This window comes from Ranitomeya variabilis, chromosome 2 (genome assembly GCF_051348905.1).
Source record: "Ranitomeya variabilis isolate aRanVar5 chromosome 2, aRanVar5.hap1, whole genome shotgun sequence".
NCBI lineage: Eukaryota > Metazoa > Chordata > Amphibia > Anura > Dendrobatidae > Ranitomeya > Ranitomeya variabilis.
Window position 1 is genome coordinate 575,715,439 of NC_135233.1, and position 23,639 is coordinate 575,739,077.

At 44.2% G+C, this 23,639-nt stretch overlaps 1 protein-coding gene across 4 annotated transcripts in view; it reads right to left on the minus strand.

The window, feature by feature from the left end:
* Window positions 1-4,884: 4,884 nt before the first annotated feature.
* The window catches only part of LOC143807080 (hydroxysteroid dehydrogenase-like protein 1), a 153,565-nt gene continuing 134,810 nt past the window's right edge, over window positions 4,885-23,639 (minus strand). For all 4 annotated transcript variants that reach the window (XM_077288282.1, XM_077288284.1, XM_077288283.1 and 1 more), the window contains 2 exons: window positions 14,763-14,990; window positions 4,885-5,156 (listed from right to left, as the gene is read on the minus strand). In XM_077288282.1, the coding sequence (XP_077144397.1) occupies window positions 5,052-5,156; window positions 14,763-14,990 (333 nt within the window). In that variant the 3' untranslated portion in view covers window positions 4,885-5,051. The remainder of the gene's footprint in view (window positions 5,157-14,762; window positions 14,991-23,639) is intronic.

Sequence of the window (23,639 nt, forward strand, 5' to 3'; positions counted from 1 at the left end):
CTAATTTTGGTTATAGACATTACAACAATGAATTTTAAACAAAACAATTCAGATGCAGTTGAAGTTCAGACTTTCAGCTTTCATTTGAGGGTATCCACATTAAAATTGGATGAAGGGTTTAGGAGTTTCAGCTCCTTAACATGTGCCACCGTTTTTAAAGGGACCAAAAGTAATCGGACAGATTCAATAATTTTAAATAAAATGTTCATTTTTAGTACTTGGTCCAAAACCCTTTGTTGGCAATGACTGCCTGAAGTCTTGAACTCCTGGACATCACCAGACGCTGTGTTTCCTCCTTTTTGATGCTCTGCCAGGCCTTCACTGCGGTGGTTTTCAGTTGCTGTTTGTTTGTGGGCCTTTCTGTCTGAAGTTTAGTCTTTAACAAGTGAAATGCATGTTCAATTGGGTTGAGATCTTGGCCATTCAAGAATATTCCACTTCTTTGCTTTAAAGGGAACCTGTCACCTAAATTTGGCGGGACCTGTTTTGGGTTATATGGGCGGGGTTTTCGGGTGTTTGATTCACCCTTTCCTTACCCGCTGGCTGCATGCTGGCCGCAATATTGGATTGAAGTTCATTCTCTGTCCTCCGGAGTACACGCCAGCGCAAGGCAATATTGCCTCAGAACCTCAGAATTTATTCGGCTGCTTCTGTCCTGTGTCACATCATCAATAACCACTAGTGACCCCGTGCCACTGGCAGCCATGCATGCCCAAGCCATCACACAGCCTCTGCCATGTTTTACAGATGATGTGGTATGCTTTGGATCATGAGCTGTACCACGCCTTCGCCATACTTCTCTTTCCATCATTCTGGTAGAGGTTGATCTTGGTTTCATCTGTCCAAAGAATATTCTTCCAAAACTGTGCTGGCTTTTTGAGCTGTTTTTTAGCAAGTCCAATCTACCTTTTAAATTATTGATGCTTATGAGTGGCTTGCACCGTGCAGTGAACCCTCTGTATTTACTTTCATGCAGTCTTCTCTTTAGGGTAGATTCGGATATTGATACGCCTACCTCCTGGAGAGTGTTGTTCACTTGGTTGGCTGTTGTGAAGGGGTTTCTCTTCACCATGGAGATTATTCTGCGATCATCCACCACTGTTGTCTTCCGTGGGCGCCCAGGTCTTTTTGCATTGATGAGTTCACCAGTGCTTTTTCTTTCTTTCTCAGGATGTACCAAACTGTAGATTTTGCCACTCCTAATATTGTAGCAATCTCTTGGATGGGTTTTTGTTCTGTTTTCGCAGCTTAAGGATGGCTTGTTTCACCTGCATGGAGAGCTCCTTTGACCGCATGTTTACTTCACAGCAAAACCTTCCAAAAGCAAGGACCACACCTCAAATCAACTCCAGGCCTTTTATCTGCTTAATTGAGAATGACATAACAAAGATTGCCCACACCTGTCAATGAAATAGCCTTGGAGTCAATTGTCCAATTACTTTTGGTCCCTTTAAAGACAGGGTGGCACATGTTAAGGAGCTGAAACTTCTAAACCCTTCATCCAATTTTAATGTGGATACCCTCAAATGAAAGCTGAAAGTCTGAACTTCAACTGCATCTGAATTGTTTTGTTTAAAATTCATTGTGGTAATGTCTATAACCAAAATTAGAAAAATGTTGTCTCTGTCCAAATATACACTCACTGGCCACTTTATTAGGTACACCATGCTAGTAAAGGGTTGGACCCCTTTTGCCTTCAGAACTGCCTCAATTCTTCGTGGCATAGATTCAACAAGGTGCTGGAAGCATTCCTCAGAGATTTTGGTCCATATTGACATGATGGCATCACACAGTTGCCGCAGATTTGTCGGCTGCACATCCCTGATGCGAATCTCCCGTTCCACCACATCCCAAAGATTTCATGTTGTTTACGCCAAATTCTGACCCTACCATCCGAATGTCGCAGCAGAAATCGAGACTCATCAGACCAAGCAACGTTTTTCCAATCTTCTACTGTCCAATTTCGATGAGCTTGTGCAAATTGTAGCCTCAGTTTCCTGTTCTTAGCTGAAAGGAGTGGTACCCGGTGTGGTCTTCTGCTGCTGTAGCCCATCTGCCTCAAAGTTCGACGCACTGTGCGTTCAGAGATGCTCTTAGGCCTACCTTGGTTGTAACGGGTGGCGATTTGAGTCACTGTTGCCTTTCTATCAGCTCGAACCAATCTGCCCATTCTCCTCTGACCTCTGGCATCAACAAGGCATTTCCGCCCACAGAACTGCCGCTCACTGGATTTTTTTTCTTTTTCGGACCATTCTCTGTAAACCCTAGAGATGGTTGTGCGTGAAAATCCCAGTAGATCAGCAGTTTCTGAAATACTCAGACCAGCCCTTCTGGCACCAACAACCATGCCACGTTCAAAGGCACTCAAATCACCTTTCTTCCCCATACTGATGCTCAGTTTGAACTGCAGGAGATTGTCTTGACCATGTCTACATGCCTAAATGCACTGAGTTGCCGCCATGTGATTGGCTGATTAGAAATTAAGTGTTAACAAGAAGTTGGACAGGTGTACCTAATAAAGTGGCCAGTGAGTGTATATGGACCTAACTGAATATACAGAATGTATAAAAAAAAGATTCCAATGAATACTGCAACTCACTAGGCAAAAAAAAAAAAATCAAGCTAAAAAAGCTCTCATACAGTCCCATCGATAATTTAAAGCATCTCAGAAGATTGAGACACAAAATTTAGTTGTTTTTTAACCATTAAAAATATAAAAAGTTATAAAAGTTTGGTTTTTCTCTAATTGTACTGATATGAAGAATCATGTTGCCAAAAAAAAACAAACAGAAATGATGGCGGAAATGCATTTTTTTCTCTATGTACTGTACATTATATGGTAAAATGAATAACTACGACTCGTCTCGTAAAAATGTCTAATAAACCTGTAGCTAATATCACCTGAGGGTGTAACAAAATTACCTACATATAGCAACTCTTTGTGGAACAACCTATTTTACATATCTTTTCAAATTACTTAGGTATTTAAACCTTCATAGAATTAGAATTGAACAATGCCCTCATACAGTGCCCAATCTGTATTTAATACAAATGTATTCATGGAGGAAGATCAAAAGTAATACATTAAACATTAAACAGAAGCAACTCTGTTGTTCTATAGAAAACTAGATCTGAAAATCATAAAAGTTGTTTGTTAAACCATGGAATAGATACTACCGTACTAGTTATGGGGAATCTGCCATTGGGATCAACCCTCCTAAGCCATCTACATGGGCATGTATGTCGTAGAAAGTTTAAAAAAATTATATCTATATCTGCAATTCAGGGTCTCATTCCAAAGAAATCCATGTCTTTCTTAATATTAAGCGAGCTGTTACGATCTATGAGCCAGACATATCTCCCTGGTCATCTGCCTCCAGAGCTTAATTTAACTGGAAAGGGGTGCTACCAATGTGAGACACGTCATGACTAGAGATCAGCGAGCATATTCAACACAATGTAAATATGTTTAACAAAAAAATCAAAATTAACAAATTAAGTGCTAGCAGCTGATTTTTCTGCAGCAACAACCAGAGTGTTGGCAGGAAAAATACTGTATAACATGCTATCATAGAGAAAATTAAAATTCATGATAAAAGATGAGAGAAAGAGCTTGCACTCTGCAAGCTGTCTTCAAATTTTACTCTATGTAGCTGACCATTTGCTCAGTGTTCGTTCTCCTACTAGTGGAAACAGCCTGCAGCCTCCTTCCTTAATTCATTCAATTGCGTAATTGTCCTGACGTTAGGGGGCAGCAGAGGCCTGTTCGTGACAAAAAGGTTACAGCGTGGTGGGTTCAGCGTGACCCTCCTGGCTGTTATTTTTGACAATTTTTTTTTACCCATTTTGATGTGTTTTTTTCTCTAATGAATTTGACTAGGTGAAACATGAAGCAAAAACATTGACTTTCTTTTACATGTAACAGATTTGAAAAAATGTTTAATTGTTCAAATCTGCAAGGGAATCTCACGTTGCTGGCACTATAAAACAGCTTTTCTTCTGCAAAATCGCAATGTATAAACAAGCCTTTGCTATGTCTTGCTACTTTTTTTGTCTTATACAAACATGCATAGTTTATGCTATTCTGCATCAATTCTAAATGTGTCAAACACTAGAGGATACTAGATTATTATAATATTACAACACAACATATACTGTATAGCATTTTTTTATACTAAAGGACAATGTTTTTTGCAAGTGAAAATCTTGAAAATGTTTTTTTTTGCTTTTATGCTCTGCAGTTTGAAGAACCAAGCAGTGCAAGACCACCACCACTCCCCCATTGCTTACATTATGATTGGCGTGAGCATTCATAAAGCATTTTAATTGATCATAGACATAACTTTGTTCTTGAGACCATGTAAAAAGATGGACACCTCCACAAAAGAGCACAAAAAGAATTCACTTGAATGCAGTTGGTCCCATTGTAAAAAGTGACTCTTCAGTCCAATTATTCAGGGATTCGGATAGAGGTTTTGCTCAATGTAGGGTGTACCAAGCTTAACATTGATGGAATGTCCATAGGATCAGTGAGGGTCACACTCCTTAGGGCTCATACTCACCTGCGAGAAACTCGGATCAGTCTCGCATGTTAATACCCGGCGCTGCTGCCGGCACTCAGATCGGAGCGTGCATAGGAATGCATGCAGCCGCACGCTAGGCTCCTGAGTGCCGGCAGCAGTGCCGGGTATTGACGTACGAGATTCATCTGAGTTTCTCGCAGGTGAGTGTGAGCCCTTATGAAGAGACTCTGTCCATTTCTTTTTTTTCTTCAAAAAGGTTGGAAAAGGGAAACTCTTGCGAATGCTCTGTTTTTTACTGCAGCACAATGTCAGGCAATTGAAAAAATATATATTATTAACACATAAATAAAGAAAACTAGAATTTAGTAAAGTCATGTTTTTATTTTCATAAACTATACTGCATAAAACATGTTTTTAACATGAATCAATAATTCCAACAGTACTGACCAGGCTTTTTCAACATCCTACATTATATTTAACTGTTGTGACATTCTCTGAAGAATGTGCTAAGATGAAGATTTCCTTTCCTCAGTTGTGCTTTTCTCTGGATAGGTACTCCGCTCTACACTTTTTGTTCATGTAGATCCATGTAAGTATCCAAAAGTATTCTGGCATCTGGTGTGCTATAAACATCTAAAATAAGGATTTCATTAGTGAAATTAATGTACTTTGTTATAGATAACATCTATACAATGTTTTACAATACCTCATCCTCATTTCCTACTTCAACCTAGACCACACTCAGAAAAATCTCCAGCGATATCATTTAAAGCTTTTGATCCCTAATGTCAAATCCATTATTTGGACCCCCACTTATAATACTGGTGAGTTTGTATTTGGCTGAGGAGAGATTTGGCACTCACAGAGCTCAGATACCACTGCACGACCAAGGCTAGATCCAGAGGTCCTGCCAGCTTCAGAGCGGCCCAAGCAGGTTGTAAAGCATAAAGCAGGTGGCACACACTCCTTACTTATATAACCGGCAACTCAGACTGCAGGGAGGCCGGTAACAGGCACAGAGCTGTACACTATAAAATGCCTCTGTTCTTGAGAAAGGAGAGGATTTTTAGCTCTGTTTTCAATCTCTGAGAGCGGCATTTAAAACACCCTTCCCCTGTGCGATGTGAACACAGGGTGACCATGATCTGCTATGACAGGTGGGAGTCTGCTGAAGACCCCCGTGCCTGCCATAATAGTACTCCTACCAGTCTGTGGATGGAGTTCACAGAAAACCAAGATTTTTACTACGGTACATATTGCAATAAAGTTGCATTGCAACATACAGTACAAGATTATCACAGGTTCAAGTTCCCTAAGGGGACTAAAAAGAGAAAATTAAAAAAAAAAAAACAAAACCCTAGAATTAGTCTTTTTCAGTCGCCACAGCTGATTAAAATGTCGTATCTACCCTAAAAGATATTAATAATATTGTCAATAAAAAGACCTCACACAACTCAATCGACAGAAACATGAAAACATTAAGGATCTCAGAACATGGTTACAGAAGCAAGTTTTTGTTTGCACTTTTCCAAATTTGTTTTGCAAATTTGGAAATTTGTTTTAAATTAAAAAAAATCTACCGTATATACTCGAGTATAAGCCGACCTGAGTGTAAGCCGACCCCCCTAATTTTGCCACAAAAAACTGGGAAAACTTATTGACTCGCGTATAAGCCTAGGGTGGAAAATGCACCAGCTACCGGTGAATTTCAAAAATAAAAATAGATGCTCCATACCGTTCATTATGGCCCCATAGATGCTCCATATAAAGCTGTGCCACATATATAATGCTCTGCACCGTTCATTATGGCCCCATAGATGCTCCACATAAAGCTGTGCCATATATAATGCTCTGCACCATTCATTATGGCCCCATAGATGCTCCATAGAGAGCTGTGCCATATATAATGCTCTGCACTGTTCAGTATGGCCCCATAGATGCTCCACAGAAAGCTGTGCCATATAGAATGCTCTACACCGTTCAGTATGGCCCCATACACTGTGTTTCAAATTATTATGCAAATAATATTTCCTCATATTTTCTCTAAATTACCTATCTGAATTGCAGTCATTGTTATTTTCCCGTCATCTACTATTCTAGTATAATTTCAATGTTTTGGAACAAACTGCCTATGAACGCAGTATCTTTTTTAAAAAAAAAATAAACACTCAAAATGCATGTCCCAAATTATTATGCACAGCAGAGTTTTCAACCTCTTTTTTTTATTTTGAACAAAAAAAATGGACAATTGTGAAGTTATAAGCATTATCAGCTTATTACAAAATGAAATCAAACAGTTTTCAAGTGAAAACTTTATTCTAGGTGATGTTACATTTGCACATAGGACCCCTTGTTCGAAAGAAGCTTCTGAACTCTCTCGTCCATTGAATGTCAGTTTTTGGATGGTTTCTGCTTCAATTGTTTTGCATGTGGACAGAATACCCTCCCAGAGCTGTTGCTTAGATGTGAACTGCCTCCCGCCATCATAGACACGCCTTTTGATGATGCTCCAAAGGTTCTCAATGGGGTTGAGGTCAGGGGAAGATGGTGGCCACACCATAAGTTTGTCCTCTTTTATGCCCATAGCAGCCAGAGATGCAGATGTGTTTTTTGCAGCATGAGACGGTGCATTATCATGCATGAAAATGATCTTGCTGCGGAAAGCACGGTTCTTCCTCTTGAACCATGGCAGGAAGTGTTGTTTTAGAAACTCCACATAGATTATGGAGTTCATCTTTACCCCTTCAGGGATCATAAATGGGCCGACAATCTCTCTCACCATGATTCCAGCCCAAAACATTACTCCACCTCCTCCTTGTTGGCACCTTAGCCGTGTTTTCATGGGGTGTCCTTCAACCAGCCATCCTCCACTCCATCCATCTGGACCATCGAGCGTTGCACGGCACTCATCGGTGAACAAAACAGTTTGGAAGTCAGTCTTCATGTATGGTTTGGCCCACTGGAGCCGTTGCTGCTTGTGTGCAGTGGATAGAGGTGGTCGACAGGATGGCTTACGCACCTCTGAAGGACCCTGCATCTTGTTGTTCTGGGAAAGTTGGAGGCACCAGCAGCTTCAAAAACTTGTCTGCTGCTATGACAAGGCATTTTTACAGCTGCTCTTTTAACCTTACGCAATTGCCTGTTGGAAAGAGTCCTCAATTTTTCCTTATCAGCACGCACACGTGTGTGCTGGGAATCAGCTACATACTTCTTGATTGTGCGATGATCACGATGAAGTGTCTTGGCAATGTTGATTGTAGTCATGCCTTGACCTAAATACTCCACAATTTGTTGCTTCTCAGCAGCCGACACATCCTTTTTCTTTCCCATTTTGGCAAAAAATGTAGGCTGCTTAATAATGTGGAACAGCCTTCTTAAGTAGTCTTGCCTTTATTTGGACACACCTGCCAAACTAATTTGCACAGGTACCTGCAATTGCTTTCAGTGATATAAAGAGCCCTGACACACATCATCATCAATGAGTTTAAATGACAAACAAAAAAATTCTAACCTTATCACTGCTAAACTCTTTGTGCATAATAATTTGGAACACAGTGTAGATGTTCCACAGAAAGCTGTGCCATGTAGAATGCTCTGCACCGTTCAGTATGGCCCCATAGATGCTCCACAGAAAGCTGTGCCATATATAATGCTCTGCACCGTTCAGTATGGCCCCATAGATGCTCCACAGAAAGCTGTGCCATATATAATGCTCTGCACCGTTCAGTATGGCCCCATAGATGCTCCATATAAAGCTGTGCCACATATATAATGCTCTGCACCGTTCAGTATGGCCCCATAGATGCTCCACAGAAAGCTGTGCCATATATAATGCTCTGCACCGGTCATTATGGCCCCATAGATGCTCCACATAGAATGCTCTGCACCGTTCAGTATGGCCCCATAGATGATCCATATATAGCTGTGCCATATATAATGCTCTGCACCTTTCAGTATGGCCCCATAGATGCTCCACAGAAAGCTGTGCCATATAGAATGCTCTGCACCGTTCAGTATGGCCCCATAGATGCTCCACTGAAAGCTGTGCCATATATAATGCAGCTGCTGCTGCAATAAAAAAAAAAATGACATACTCACCTCTCTTGCTGCTCCTCAGCGTCCCGTCTCGGCGTCTCTCCACACTGACTGTTCAGGCAGAGGGCGGCGCGCAGATTAGTACGTCATCGCGTCCTCTGACCTGAACAGTCAGAGCAAGAGGACAGGAAGACGGAGTGGCGCCCTGCGTGTGGAACGCGGACAGGTAACTATGACATACTCACCTGCTCCCGGCGTCCCTGGCTCCTTATCCCGGACAGCTGGTCTCTGGGTGCCGCAGCCTCTTCCTCTGTCAGCGGTCACCGTCATTAGAGGAATGAATATGCGGCTCCACCCCTATGGGAGTTGAGTCCATATTCATAACTTTAATGAGCGGTACCATGTGACTGCTGAACAGGGGAAGAGCTGCAGCACCCGGAGACCGTGGGACGGGCAGGGGGAGCGCCAGGACTAGGTGAGTATGCGACAGTCCTCTCTCCCCCTTACCCGCCGACCCCACCGCGGATCATGACTCGAGTATAAGCCGAGAGGGGCAATTTCAGCCCAAAAATTTGGGCTGAAAATCTCGGCTTATACGGTATAAGGTATTGGCGTAATTATGCTGACAGGGTGAATCATGATACCAGGTACCGTATATACTCGAGTATAAGCCGAGATTTTCAGCCCACTTTTTTGGGCTGAAAGTAACCCTCTCAGTTTATACTCGAGTCATACCCAGGGGTCGGCAGGGGAGAGGGAGCGGAGCTGTGTAATAATACTCACCTGCTCCTGGCGAGGTCCCTGGTTCCCCGGCAGCTTCTTCCTGTAGTGAGCGGTCACATGGTACCGCTCATTACAGTAATGAATATGGACCCGACTCCACTCACATAGGGGTGGAGCCGCATATTCATTACTGTAATGAGCGGTACCATGTGACCGCTCACTACAGGAAGAAGCTGCCGGCGCCGGGGAACAGACATGCAGGCACACCGCGCTAGGAGCAGGTGAGTATAGTGAGTGAGTGCGTGATATTCACCTGTTCCCTGTTCCACCGTCAGCGCCGCTGCGTCTTTCGTGACCTCTGCAGTGACGCTCAGGTCAGAAGGCGCGATGACATGATTAGTGCACACTGCCCTCTGCCTGAACATCAGTGTGGAGGACGGGGAAGACACAGCAGCGCCGATGGTGGAACGAGGAGCAGGTGAATATAGCAAGTGCCAGGGGCCTCAGCGGTGAGTATGTCATTTTTTTTTTTTAATCGCAGCAACAGCATATGGGGCAAATGTCTGTATGGAGCATCTTATGGGGCCATGTGCAGCATTATATGGGTCAAATATCTGTATGGAGCATCTTATGGGGCCATGTGCAGCATTATATGGGGCAAATATCTCTATGGAGCATCTTATGGGGCCATGTGCTGCATTATATGGGGCAATTATCTGTATGGAGCATCTTATGGGGCCATGTGCAGCATTATATGGGGCAAATATCTGTATGGGGCCATGTGCAGCATTATATGGGGCAAATATCTCTATGGAGCATCTTATGAGGCCATAATCCACATTTGTGGAGCATTATACAGGGCAAATGTGTCTATGGAGCATCTTATGGGGTCATAATCAACATTTGTGCAGCATTATATGGGGCATATTTTAATATGGAGCATCTTATGGAGCACATCATAAACTATATGGAGCATTATATGGGGCTCCTGATTCAATATGGATATTCAAAAACACTTAAACTACTGATGTCTCAATTAATTTTACTTTTATTGGTATCTATTTTTATTTTTGAAATTTACCAGTAGCTGCTGCATTTTCCACCCTAGGCTTATACTCGAGTTCATTACGTTTTCCCAGTTTTTTGCAGCAAAATTAGGGGGGGGTCGGCTTATACTCGAGTATATACGGTAATTTTTTCAAGACAATTGGCACCAGAAAACAAAATCCCAAAACTATGTCAGAATTGAAATTTTACCTCACTTTTTTATATTTTTAAAAATCTTTTTCCAGTATAATGTGTGTTAAAATTAAAGGTGTCACTCAAAGTTATAACTCGTCCCTTTACCTCTCTCCCCCCTCCTCAAAAAAATGGCTATGTTGGTGTAAATATAAGTTGTGGTTCTTGGAAAAAGGAAAGGAAAAAGGGATAAATAAAGAAAATTCGCTGAGTATGGTTACTTTAAAGTGAACCTGTCACACAAAAACGCTATTTACCTGCAGTTATAGGGTTAGTCTGCAGGTAAATAGTGTTAAAATGCTGCCTGGCCACCTTACTCAAAGTGCAGATACCTGGAAAATATGAACTGCTATCCTCCCAGGAACCACCAGTTCTCAGTCATGGGGACTTACCCGGAGAGAAGCGACTAGTCATCACTCACTACTACTACTGTGAGTAGTGGCTGTAATCACTCTGCACTCTGCAGCGTATCTATGCAGAGTGAGCTGTCAATTAATGTGATGGGGAACTGATCACAACTGCTGTTCACAGTATAGTTATAATTTTAGGCCACATTCACACGTTCAGTATTTGGTCAGTATTTTACATATGTATTTGTAAGCCAAAATCAGGAGTGGGTGATAAATGCAAAAGCGGTGACATGTTTATATTATACCTTTCCTCTGATTGTTCGACTCCTGATTTTGGATTCCAAATACTGATGTAAAATACTGACCAAATACTGAACGTGTGAGCATGGAATTAATGGTAGTTACCTGCAGGTTTACTCTATATCTGCAGGTAAATAGCATTGACAGGTTCCCTTTAAACTACTCTAAGAATAAAATATTAAGAGTCTATTTTAACCTCATAAAATTGGGAAAGGAAGCACTACGCTTGACGTCCAAAGAGACAGTGACCCTTCAAACACCTCTATGGAAGGTACAGAAACAGTGGAGCATGTATAGGTCTATGTTTGTGTAGGTGGGTGGTATGGTCGAAGAAGACGCCGTGGCAACATGGGGTTATATACAAGGCAGATACAGCAGAGCTCAACAGGTGCTGTTAGTTCAAGGTTCCCCACAGCATGACATTTGAAAATTTGTCTGGATGCCGGGGCAGTCATGGGCTTGAGGTCCATTAGATGTATTAAGTTCCATACCCCTGTCCCCCTTATGAGGAAGATGTCAGCGGGGTCACAGAGAAAGGGAAGGATGGTTGTTCTCAAGCAAGCTGTTGTGACAGAAGGAGGGTCCCTAGGGTCAGCAAGAACAGTTGGGCTATGGACAAGTGGGGCAAAAAAGAGACGAAGACTGACAGGCCAGGAAACAAAGGGAACAGCACTAAAATGGGACTTATTCTGTATGCTGCAGTCATGTCTAACTGAATTGCACAGTAAAGCTGAACCTGTTAACCTGGACCCAAGGTCTCCTGTCTTGTTTGAAGCTACAGCTGGACCTGATCCCATGGACGGGGAGGTAGAAAGTACTCCTGAACTACAAGTGAGTAAGGAACAAACTCCCCAACACCTACCACACCTGTCAGATTCCTGTTTATAAGAGGGGTTTCAGGACACAGTACTCAATTCCGGCCAACAGCAAAACGGCCCTGGGCCCCCCTTCATTTGCATACACATGAGTGGGTCAGAAACTTGACTATTAGGGTATGTGCACACGATGCAGATTTAGTGCAGTTCCGCAGAAACGCTGCAGAACTGCACTGTGATTTACATAACAATGTAAATCAATGTGAAAAAAAAAAAAGCTGTGCACATGGTGCAGAAAAATCCGTGCAGAAACGCTGCAGATTTCAAAGAAGTGCATGTCACTTCTTTTGTGCAGAACTGCAGCGTTTCTGCACCCATTGACTCCCATTTTGTGGGTCAAATCCACATAAAAACTGCAGATTTAAAAACCATCTGCAGTTTTTATGCGGATTTGGGTGTCAAAACCGCAGCAGACGGAAGTGACGTCAGTGATGTGGAGAAAGTGTGTGGGCGGAGTCGTACTGTCGGATGGGGATCGATGTGAGGCGTATGGTATGTATAGTGTCTGTGTGTGTGTGTGTGTGTGAGAGTGTGTGTGTGTGTGTCTGTGTGTCAGTAGTGACTCATTGTAGTCATTCGTCGGGTGGGACTACTTCTCCCATCGAAATCTGATGATGGGAGAGTTGTCCCATCGTCAGGCGACTGACTACAATGGGTTAAAAACACTGACACACATAAAACATACATTACATACAACATATAACATGTAGTACATACTCACCACATACGTCCCCGAAGGCCACCATCCACGATCATCCTTGTCCCAAAAAAAAAAAAAAAAAATCTTTTCCGTCGTAATCCATAATATAGGTTGTCCCACGACGTCCTCCGGTGATACACAGCAGGAGTTAATCGCTCCTGCAGTGTATAGGAGCTACCCGTTCGTTTCCTGGAGTTAAATGAACTCCGGGAGCTCACTTTACGGCAATTGAACTGCCGTGAAATCTCTCACGCAGCAGTGCCGTAAAGCGAGCGTCCCGGAGTTCATTGAACTCCGGTAAACTCGCGCGCATGCGCAGGCACACTGCAGGAGCTTTAGCTCCTGTCAGTGTGTTTTGGCAGCCATGGAGAGCAGTCACATCTCCTGGTGTGGCTGTTCTCCATGGCAGATCGTCGTGGGACACTCGATATTAATGGACTATGTCGGAAAAGACTACAGATCATCAAGGGATTTGTAAGTATGGTAAAATTTAGAATATTAAAATACTTTTTCCTGTGTCTTTTTTGTGTTCAGTAATTTGGGGTTAATAATGGATAGGCGTCTTATAGACGCCTCTCCATTATTAACTGGGGTTAACGTCACCTTACAATGTCAAGGTGACGTTAACCCCTTCATTACCCCATATCCCACCGCTACACGGGAGTGGGAAGAGAGAGGCTAAGCGCCAGATTTGGCGCATCTTAGAGATGCGCCATTTCTGGGGCGGCTGCAGGCTGGTAGTTGTAGCCGGGGGAGGGGGGGCAATTATCCATGGCCCCTCTCTAGGCTATGAATATCAGCCCGCAGCTGTCTGCGTAGCCTTTCTGGCCATAAAATATAGGGGGACCCCATGTCATTTTTGTTCTGGGGTCCTCCTATTTTAATAGCCAGTAAGGCAACGCAGACAGCTACGGGCTGATGTTCATAGCCTGGGAAGATTAACCCCTTCCCTGGCTACAAATTAGCAGCCTGCAGTCGCTGGCTTTCCCTTTCTGGACATGAAAATTGGGCGGGAGCCTACGCCAATTTTTTTTGAGGGGTTAATAATGGATAGGCGTCTTTATAGACGCCTCTCCATTATTAACTGGGGTTAACGTCACCTTAGGCTACGTTCACATTTGCGTTGTTGGGCGCATGGACATGCGCCGGTATGCATTGTACTGCATTTTACGACGCATGCGTCATATTGACGCACAAGACAGGGCGCAGGGGACGCTACTTGTAGCGTTTTCCCTGCGCCGAAAATCCCGATCTGTAGGATCTTATGACAACGCATGCGTCGCAAAACGCTGCGTTGTGTACATTCGTTGTTGGTTGCGTCGCTGCGCCCAACAACGCAAATGTGAACGTAGCCTAAGGCTACGTTAACATTTGCGTTGTTGGGCGTTGCGTCGGCGACGCAACGCACAACGCATGCAAAACGCATGCAAAAACGCATTGTTTTGTGACGCATGTGTCCATTTTTGGCTTGATTTTGGATGCAAAAAAATGCAACATGTAGCGTCCTCTGCGCCCTGACGCTTGCGCCAATAATGACGCATGCGTCACAAAACGCAAGACAACGCATGTCCATGTGCCCCCATGTTAAATATAGGGGCGCATGACGCATGCGTCGCTGAACCTGCGCCCGACTCAACGCAAATGTGAACGTAGCCATACAATGTCAAGGTGACGTTAACCCCTTATCACGCAATTTTTATTTTTTTTTTTAAACTATATCTCTTTCTTTAGCTTTAAAAAAAGCTGACAAATCAGCATAAAAAACGCATAAAAAAACGCACTAAAAAACTGCACCAAAACTGCACCGCAAAAAACGCACAAAAAACGCATGAGAAACGCACTAAAAACGCATAAAAAAATGCAGAAATTGTCAGCTGCGTTTTCTGCCAGAAGATGCAGATTTTGTGCAGATTTTGTGCAGAAAATTCTGCACTAAATCTGCATCGTGTGCACATACCCTTATACTGCATTCATACCTCTATGTTCCTTGTTCCTATGACTAATTCATCATATTTACCTTGATGGAGTGAGACCAGTATCCAGTCGTCCTCAGTGACACTCCGATCGTTCTTACAGCGCTGCGTGCATACTCTCTCGCCAGTGGTATAAACAAGGACTTCTTCCTAAGTATTTCAGCAAAGCCTATCATCTTTGTGACCACAAAGCCAGGAGTCAGGCTCTGTATAAATATGCCCTGGAAAGAATATTCATAGTGCAATGCTTGAGTGAAACTATCCAGGAAAGCCTACAAGAAAAACACAGAAGTATAATTCATTCTATGAATCTTTTGAAAAATATAGTGTTGTCCAAGATTAAGATATTAATGACCTATACTTCAAAAAGGTAATCAAGGCACAGAAATCAACTTGCAGACAAATCTCTAAATGAACTATCCAGAGGAGACTGAGAAACCTGCCTTTATGGTTGAATTGCTGGGAAGAAGCGAATACTGAGGATCACAAACAAGAAAGGGAGACTTGTCAGGTGGTTTCTACATGTGTGGTGCTCAGTATGAAGCATGAAAGAGAAGGTGTGATGGTGTTGGGGAGTTGTGCTCATGAACTGGTGGTGATTTATTCCAAATTCAAGGCACACTTACCCAGCATGGCTACCACAACATTCTGCAATGACGTCATCCCATCCAGTTTGCACTTAGTAGCACCGTCATTTGTGTTGCATCTGTACAGCGGTCCAAACCGCATCTACTGGCTGCAAGGCAGAAGGTTGGACACCGGTTTTGTTATATCCAACTGAATGTGGTCTTCAAAAAGATGCCCACAGATGAGTTGATGACCCTGCCCTCTTTACTAATAAAACTAGAATTACACATAGGGAAAAGAAGGCCATCTCTCAGGAATGCAGGAAGAAAAACTTTGCCAGATTCAGGCGAACAGTGGCATTTACATCAGTTAAATATTTATGTATTTGTGGCAAAATGAAAAATGTACAATATTTTTTATAGGAGACTCGTGTAATTACGAGTTACAAGCTTTTAACACCATTTTAATGGTGCTTGACAGTTCTGCCCTCATTAGAGATGAGCAAATTTGTTCAGAAAACGATTGCCAAACATAAATTGGGCACGAATATAGCACATTTAAATTCATGATTGGAAACACGAGCAAATTTTCCTAAAATCGGGCAAAATACGTAACATTTGGTAAAAGTGCGGGAAAATATTTGCGTTACCACTAAAGTATTTTTAGCACTTTGGTTAGGATATTGGTGGTGTATAATGAGCGGGGAACACGTGTTTGATGAGGGGAGGAGGTGGGGAGAGCTTAGAGGAGCGGTGGGCTTGTAAAAATTTTTTTTCTAACTTTATGAATGGACATTGCGACTAGCTAATCAGAGTGCAGGAAACATCCACAATGTCCAGACACAGGCTTGTGCTATTGGCTGCTGAAATCACATTTCCATCTCTATATAAAGAGCACCAGGTCTCGACGCTGTTGCCATAGTCATTGAAACATGTGCAGAGTTAAATTCCACCGTGTTGTCACATCGCATATCAAATGGTAGCCTGAAAGATCTCTATACCAACTTAAGTGGAATTGTGGAAATGAGCACACAACAACAGTGGTTTTTGCAGCAGAGCATCCAGGCTGGGATAGTGGCAAAGGAATTGCTGTACTATCAGGTTGAGGATGTGAGCCATGCAAGGCACGTGTGTAAGGTTGCCTCAGCATAGGGCCACCACCAGATTTGCACCGTTATCGCACACAGCCTTCCCTGGCTCCATATTCAGTGGAGGCAACCATTGCTCAAATTCAGCATGGATAGCTGTCTACAACTCTTGATCTGTATGACTGCAATCTCCAAGGCATATTCATTTAATCCTTGCCTGATTGCGGTGAGCCCTGACTGTGCGGTATGGAGGTGGGGGGATTCTCTCTGCAGTGTTGAAACGTGTGTCTCATTAAGGCAGTGGTTGAGTGCGCAGGTGGAGGCCCTTGAAAAGTTGGATGAGGCAGAAGCACTGGACGAAGTGTTAGAGGACCTCCCTCTCACTCTATTTTCCCCTCTACAGTTTATCCTTAATTCTGCAGCCAGGGCCATCTATCTGGCTAATCAGTACTCGGACGCCTTCGCTTTGTGTCAGTCATTGCACTGGCAGCCCATACATTATAGGATCGAATTTAAACTGCTTGTTCTCACTCACAAAGCTCTCCACAGTGCGACTCCAAGACTGCTCACGAATTGTACCAATCCTCTGGATAGCTCTTCCCCAAGAAATTAGGTCTAACCACAACTTACAATTTTAGGCGCTCCCTAAAAACAAATCTGTTTAGGGCGGCCTATCATGTTCCCTAATTGAAGTCCTTTAATATATAGTCCATTCTCTACTTCTCTGATCATAGTCCTCCATCAAAATCCACTGCCCCAAAAGCACTACAAATAGTGGCTGGTGAGCAGCTCATGCAGACTTTATCTACCCCCATTTCCTCAAGATGGCTGGATCATCATTGTAAATAAGCACCTGTACTTTGTCACCCCCACCTCATTGCAGATTGTAAGCTCTTAACCCCTTCATGACCCAGCCTATTTTGGCCTTAATGACCTTGCCGTTTTTTGAAATTCTGACCAGTGTCCCTTTATGAGGTAATAACTCAGGAACGCTTCAACGGATCCTAGCGATTCTGAGATTGTTTTTTCGTGACATATTGGGCTTCATGTTAGTGGTAAATTTAGGTCGATAATTTCTGAGTTTATTTGTGAAAAAAACGGAAATTTGGCAAAAAATTTGAAAATTTCGCAATTTTCACATTTTGAATTTTTATTCTGTTAAACCAGAGAGTTATGTGACACAAAATAGTTAATAAATAACGTTTCCCACATGTCTACTTTACATCAGCACAATTTTGGAAACAATTTTTTTTTTTGCTAGGAAGTTATAAGGGTTAAAATTTGACCAGTGATTTCTCATTTTTACAACAAAATTTACAAAACCATTTTTTTTAGGGACCACCTCACATTTGAAGTCATTTTGAGGGTTCTATATGGCTGAAAATACCCAAAAGTGACACCATTCTAAAAACTGCACCCCTCAAGGTGCTCAAAACCACATTCAAGAAGTTTATTAACCCTTCAGGTGTTTCACAGCAGCAGAAGCAGCATGGAAGTAAAAAATGAACATTTAACTTTTTAGTCACAAAAATGATCTTTTAGCAACAATTTTTTTATTTTCCCAGCGGTAAAAGGAGAAACTGGACCACGAACGTTGTTGTCCAATTTGTCCTGAGTACGCTGATACCTCATATGTGGGGGTAAACCACTGTTTGGGCGCACGGCAGGGCTTGGAAGGGAAGGAGCGCCATTTGACTTTTTGAATGAAAAATTGGCTCCAATCTTTAGCGGACACCATGTCATGTTTGGAGAGCCCCCGTGTGCCTAAACATTGGAGCTCCCCCACAAGTGACCCCATTTTGGAAACTAGACCCCCCAAGGAACTTATCTAGAAGCATAGTGAGCACTTTAAACCCCCAGGTGCTTCACAAATTGATCCGTAAAAATGAAAAAGTACTTTTTTTTCACAAAAAAATTATTTTAGCCTCAATTTTTTCATTTTCACATGGGCAACAGGATAAAATGGATCCTAAATTTTGTTGGGCAATTTCTCCTGAGTACACAAATACCTCACATGTGGGGGTAAACCACTGTTTGGGCACATGGTAAGGCTCGGAAGGGAAGGAGCGCCATTTGACTTTTTGAATGAAAAATTATCTCCATCGTTAGCGGACACCATGTCGCGTTTGGAAAGCCCCTGTGTGCCTAAACATTGGAGCTCCTCCACAAGTGACCCCATTTTGGAAACTAGACCCCCCAAGGAACTCATCTAGAGGCATAGTGAGCACTTTAAACCCCCAGGTGCTTCACAAATTGATCCGCAAAAATGAAAAAGTACTTTTTTTTCACACAAAATTTCTTTTAGCCTCAATTCTTTCATTTTCACATGGGCAACAGGATAAAATGGATCCTAAAATTTGTTGGGCAATTTCTCCTGAGTATGCCGATACCTCATATGTGGGGGTAAACCACTGTTTGGGTGCATGGCAAGGCTCGGAAGGGGAGGCGTGCCATTTGACTTTTTGAATGGAAAATTAGCTCCAATCGTTAGCGGACACCATGTCGCGTTTGGAGAGCCCCTGTGTGCCTAAACATTGGAGCTCCCCTACAAGTGACCCCATTTTGGAAACTAGACCCCCCAAGGAACTTATCTAGATGCATAGTGAGCACTTAGAACCCCCAGGTGCTTCACAGAAGTTTATAACGCAGAGCCGTGAAAATAAAAAAATAATTTTTCTTTCCTCAAAAATGATTTTTAGCCCAGAATTTTTTATTTTCCCAAGGGTAATAGGAGAAATTGGACCCCAAATTTTGTTGTCCAGTTTGTCCTGAGTACGGTGATACCCCATATGTGGGGGTAAACCACTGTTTGGGCGCACGGCAGGGCTCGGAAGGGAAGGCACGCCATTTGGCTTTTTGAATGGAAAATTAGCTCCAATCATTAGCGGACACCATGTCGCGTTTGGAGAGCCCCTGTGTGCCTAAACATTGGAGCTCCCGCACAAGTGACCCCATTTTGGAAACTAGACCTCCCAAGGAACTAATCTAGATGTGTGGTGAGCACTTTGAACCCCCAAGTGCTTCACAGAAGTTTATAACGCAGAGCCGTGAAAATAAAAAATGTGTTTCCTTTCCTCAAAAATATTTTTTAGCCCAGAATTTTTTTATTTTTGCAAGAGTAACAGGAGAAATTGGACCCCAAAAGTTGTTGACCAGTTTCTCCTGAGTACGCTGATACCCCATATGTGGGGGTAAACCACTGTTTTGGCACACGTCGGGGTTCGGAAGGGAAGTAGTGACGTTTTGAAATGCAGACTTTGATGGAATGCTCTGCGGGCATCAGGTTGCGTTTGCAGAGCCCCTGATGTGCCTAAACAGTAGAAACCCCCCACAAGTGACCCCATTTTGGAAACTAGACGCCCCAAGGAACTTATCTAGATGTGTGGTGAGCACGTTCAACCCCCAAGTGCTTCACAGAAGTTTACAACGCAGAGCCGTGAAAATAAAAAATCATTTTTCTTTCCTCAAAAAAGATGTTTTAGCAAGCAATTTTTTATTTTCACAAGGGTAACAGGAGAATTTGGACCCCAATATTTGTTGCCCAGTTTGTTGTGAGTATGCTGATACCCCATATGTGGGGGTAAACCACTGTTTGGGCACATGCCGGGGCTCGGAAGGGAAGTAGTGACGTTTTGGAATGCAGACTTTGATGGAATGGTCTGCGGGCATCATGTTACGTTTGCAGAGCCCCTGATATGCCTAAACAGTAGAAACCCCCCACAAGTGACCCCATTTTGGAAACTAGACGCCCCAAGGAACTTATCTAGATGTGTGGTGAGCACGTTCAACCCCCAAGTGCTTCACAGAAGTTTACAACGCAGAGCCGTGAAAATAAAAAATCATTTTTCTTTCCTCAAAAAAGATGTTTTAGCAAGCAATTTTTTATTTTCACAAGGGTAACAGGAGAATTTGGACCCCAATATTTGTTGCCCAGTTTGTTGTGAGTATGCTGATACCCCATATGTGGGGGTAAACCACTGTTTGGGCGCACGTCAGGGCTCGGAAGGGAAGTAGTGACATTTGAAATGCAGACTTTGATGGAATGGTCTGCGGGCGTCACATTGCATTTGCAGAGCCCCTGATGTGCCTAAACAGTAGAAACACCCCACAAGTGACCCCATTTTGGAAACTAGACCCCCGAAGGAACTTATCTAGATGTGTGGTGAGCACTTTCAACCCCCAAGTGCTTCACAGAAGTTTATAACGCAGAGCCGTGAAAATAAAAAATAATTGTTCTTTCCTCAAAAATTATGTTTTAGCAAGTAATTTTTTATTTTTGCAAGGGTAACAGGAGAAATTGGACCCCAACAGTTGTTGCCCAGTTTGTCCTGAGTACGCTGGTACCCAAAATGTGGGGGTAAACCACTGTTTGGGCGCACGTCGGGGCTTGGAAGGGAGGGAGCACCATTTGACTTTTTGAATGCAAGATTGGCTGGAATCAATGGTGGCGCCATGTTGCGTTTGGAGACCCCTGATGTGCCTAAACAGTGGAAACCCCTCAATTCTAACTTCAACACTAACCCCAACACACCCCTAATCCTAATCCCAACTGTAGCCATAACCCTAATCACAAACCTAACCCCAACACACCCCTAACCACAACCCTAACCGCAACACACCCGTAACCCTAATTCCAACCCTAATCCTAACCCTAATCCCAACCGTAGCCCTAATCCCAACCCTAACCACAACTGTAACCCCAACACACCCCTAACCCTATCCGTAACCCTAACCACAAGCCTAATCTTAACCCTATTTCAAACCCTAGCCCTAATTCCAACCCTAACTCTAATTCCAACCCTAACCCTAAGGCTATGTGCCCACGTTGCGAATTCGTGTGAGATTTTTCCGCACGATTTTTGAAAAATCTGCAGGTAAAAGGCACTGCGTTTTACCTGCGGATTTACAGCAGATTTCCAGTGTTTTTTTGTGCGGATTTCACCTGCGGATTCCTATTGAGGAACAGGTGTAAAACGTTGCGGAATCCGCACAAAGAATTGACATGCTGCGGAAAATACAACGCAGCGTTTCTGCACGGAATTTTCCGCACCATGGGCACAGCGGATTTGGTTTTCCTTAGGTGTACATGGTACTGTAAACCTGATGGAAAACTGCTTCGAATTCGCAGCGGCCAATCCGCTGCGGATCCGCGGCCAATCCGCTGCGGATCCGCGGCCAATCCGCTGCGGATCCGCGGCCAATCCGCTGCCAATCCGCTGCGGATCCGCTGCGGATCCGCTGCCAATCTGCTGCGGATCCGCTGCCGATCCGCGGCCCATCCGCTGCGGATCCGCTGCCAATCCGCTGCGGATCCGCTGCGGATCCGCTGCGGATCCGCGGCCGATCCGCTGCGGATCCGCTGCCGATCCGCTGCGGATCCGCGGCCGATCCGCTGCGGATCCGCTGCCCATCCGCTGCCGATCCGCTGCGGATCCGCGGCCGATCCGCTGCGGATCCGCGGCCGATCCGCTGCGGATCCGCTGCCGATCCGCTGCGGATCCGCTGCCGATCCGCGGCCCATCCGCTGCGGATCCGCTGCCAATCCGCTGCGGATCCGCGGCCGATCCGCTGCGGATCCGCGTCCGATCCGCTGCGGATCCGCGGCCGATCCGCTGCGGATCCACGGCCGATCCGCTCTGTGTGCACATGCCATAACCCTACCCCTAATTACCCTACCCGTAACCCTAACCCTACCCCTAACCCTACCCCTAGTTCTAACCCTAGTTCTAATCCTAACCCTAGAGGAAAAAAAAAAAAAAAAAAAAATTCTTTATTTTATTATTGTCCCTATGGGGGTGATAAAGGGGGGGGGGGGTTATTTATTATTTTTTTATTTTGATCGCTGTGATAGAACCTACCACAGCGATCAAAATGTACCTGTAAGGAATCTGCCGACTGGCAGATTCGGCGGGCGCACTGAGCATGCGCCCGCCATTTTCCAACATGGCGGCGCCCAGCGAGGAGACGGACGGACACCGGGAGGATCGGTAAGTATGAAGGGGTGGTGGGGGGGTGGATCGGAGCACGGGGGGGGGGGAACGGAGCACAGGGGGGGTGGGTCTGGGCAAGGAGGGAGCGGACAGGAGGACGGGGGAGCCGGCAGGCGGACGGAGGGGACCGGACCCCATAACAGAGGACGGGGGGGGCGATCGGTGGGCGTGGGGGGGGGTACTTCAGTATTTCCAGCCATGGCCGATGATATTGCAGCATCGGCCATGGCTGGATTGTAATATTTCACCATTTTTTTAGGTGAAATATTACAAATCGCTCTGATTGGCAGTTTCACTTTCAACAGCCAATCAGAGCGATCGTAGCCACGGGGGGGTGAAGCCACCCCCCCTGGGCTGAAGTACCACTCCCCCTCTCCCTGCAGATCGGGTAAAATAGGAGTTAACCCCTTCACCCGATCTGCAGGGACGCGATCATTCCATGACGCCACATAGGCGTCATGGGTCGGATTGGCACGGGTTTTCATGACGCCTACGTGGCGTCATGGGTCGGGAAGGGGTTAAGAGAAGGGTTATCATTATCTTTGCATTAATTATTGTATTATCTTTAACTTTGTCATGACTGTTGTATATGAACTGCTGAATTGTAAAGCACAGTGAAATATGTTGGCGCTATATAAATAAAGATGATTATTTTTAATATTATTATGAGATACAGAGGTTTGTCCCGCAAGCCCTGGGGATTCCAAGACTTTGTGTCTATTGACACCTTGGTGTCTAGTACTTTAGTTCTCCATCTCCTGGTTTGTACTAGTTTAGTTCTCCATCCCAAGCTGTTTAGCAGTTTAGTTCTCCAACCCCTGTTGCCTATTAGTTTAGTTCTCCATGTTCTGGTGTGTATTTGTTTCGTTCTCCAACCCTAGCTGTTTAGTTCTCCAACTCTTTTTCTCTAATAGTTTAATTCTCCATCTTATGGTGTGCTGTGGTTTACTTCTCCATCCCCAAGAGCTCTGCAAGCCTTGGGGATTCTATGACTTGGGGAGCAGCCCTTCCCTGCACGTCTGCACGGGCATTAGAGTCACCCAGCGCCCAGTCAGCGAGATGTAACACCCCTGGTCATGCTTGCTCGTCCAGGTGTCAGTGTTGAAATGCACCCTGTCACACAGAGTTTTCAAGGAACGGGTGATGTTGTCTGCGACATGCTGGTGCAGAGCAGGCACTTCTTTCTTAGAGAAGTAATGGAGACTGGGCAACTGGTACTGTGGGACTGCGATGACTATCAGCTTTAGGAAACCATCTGTATCCAAAAGGCAGAAAGA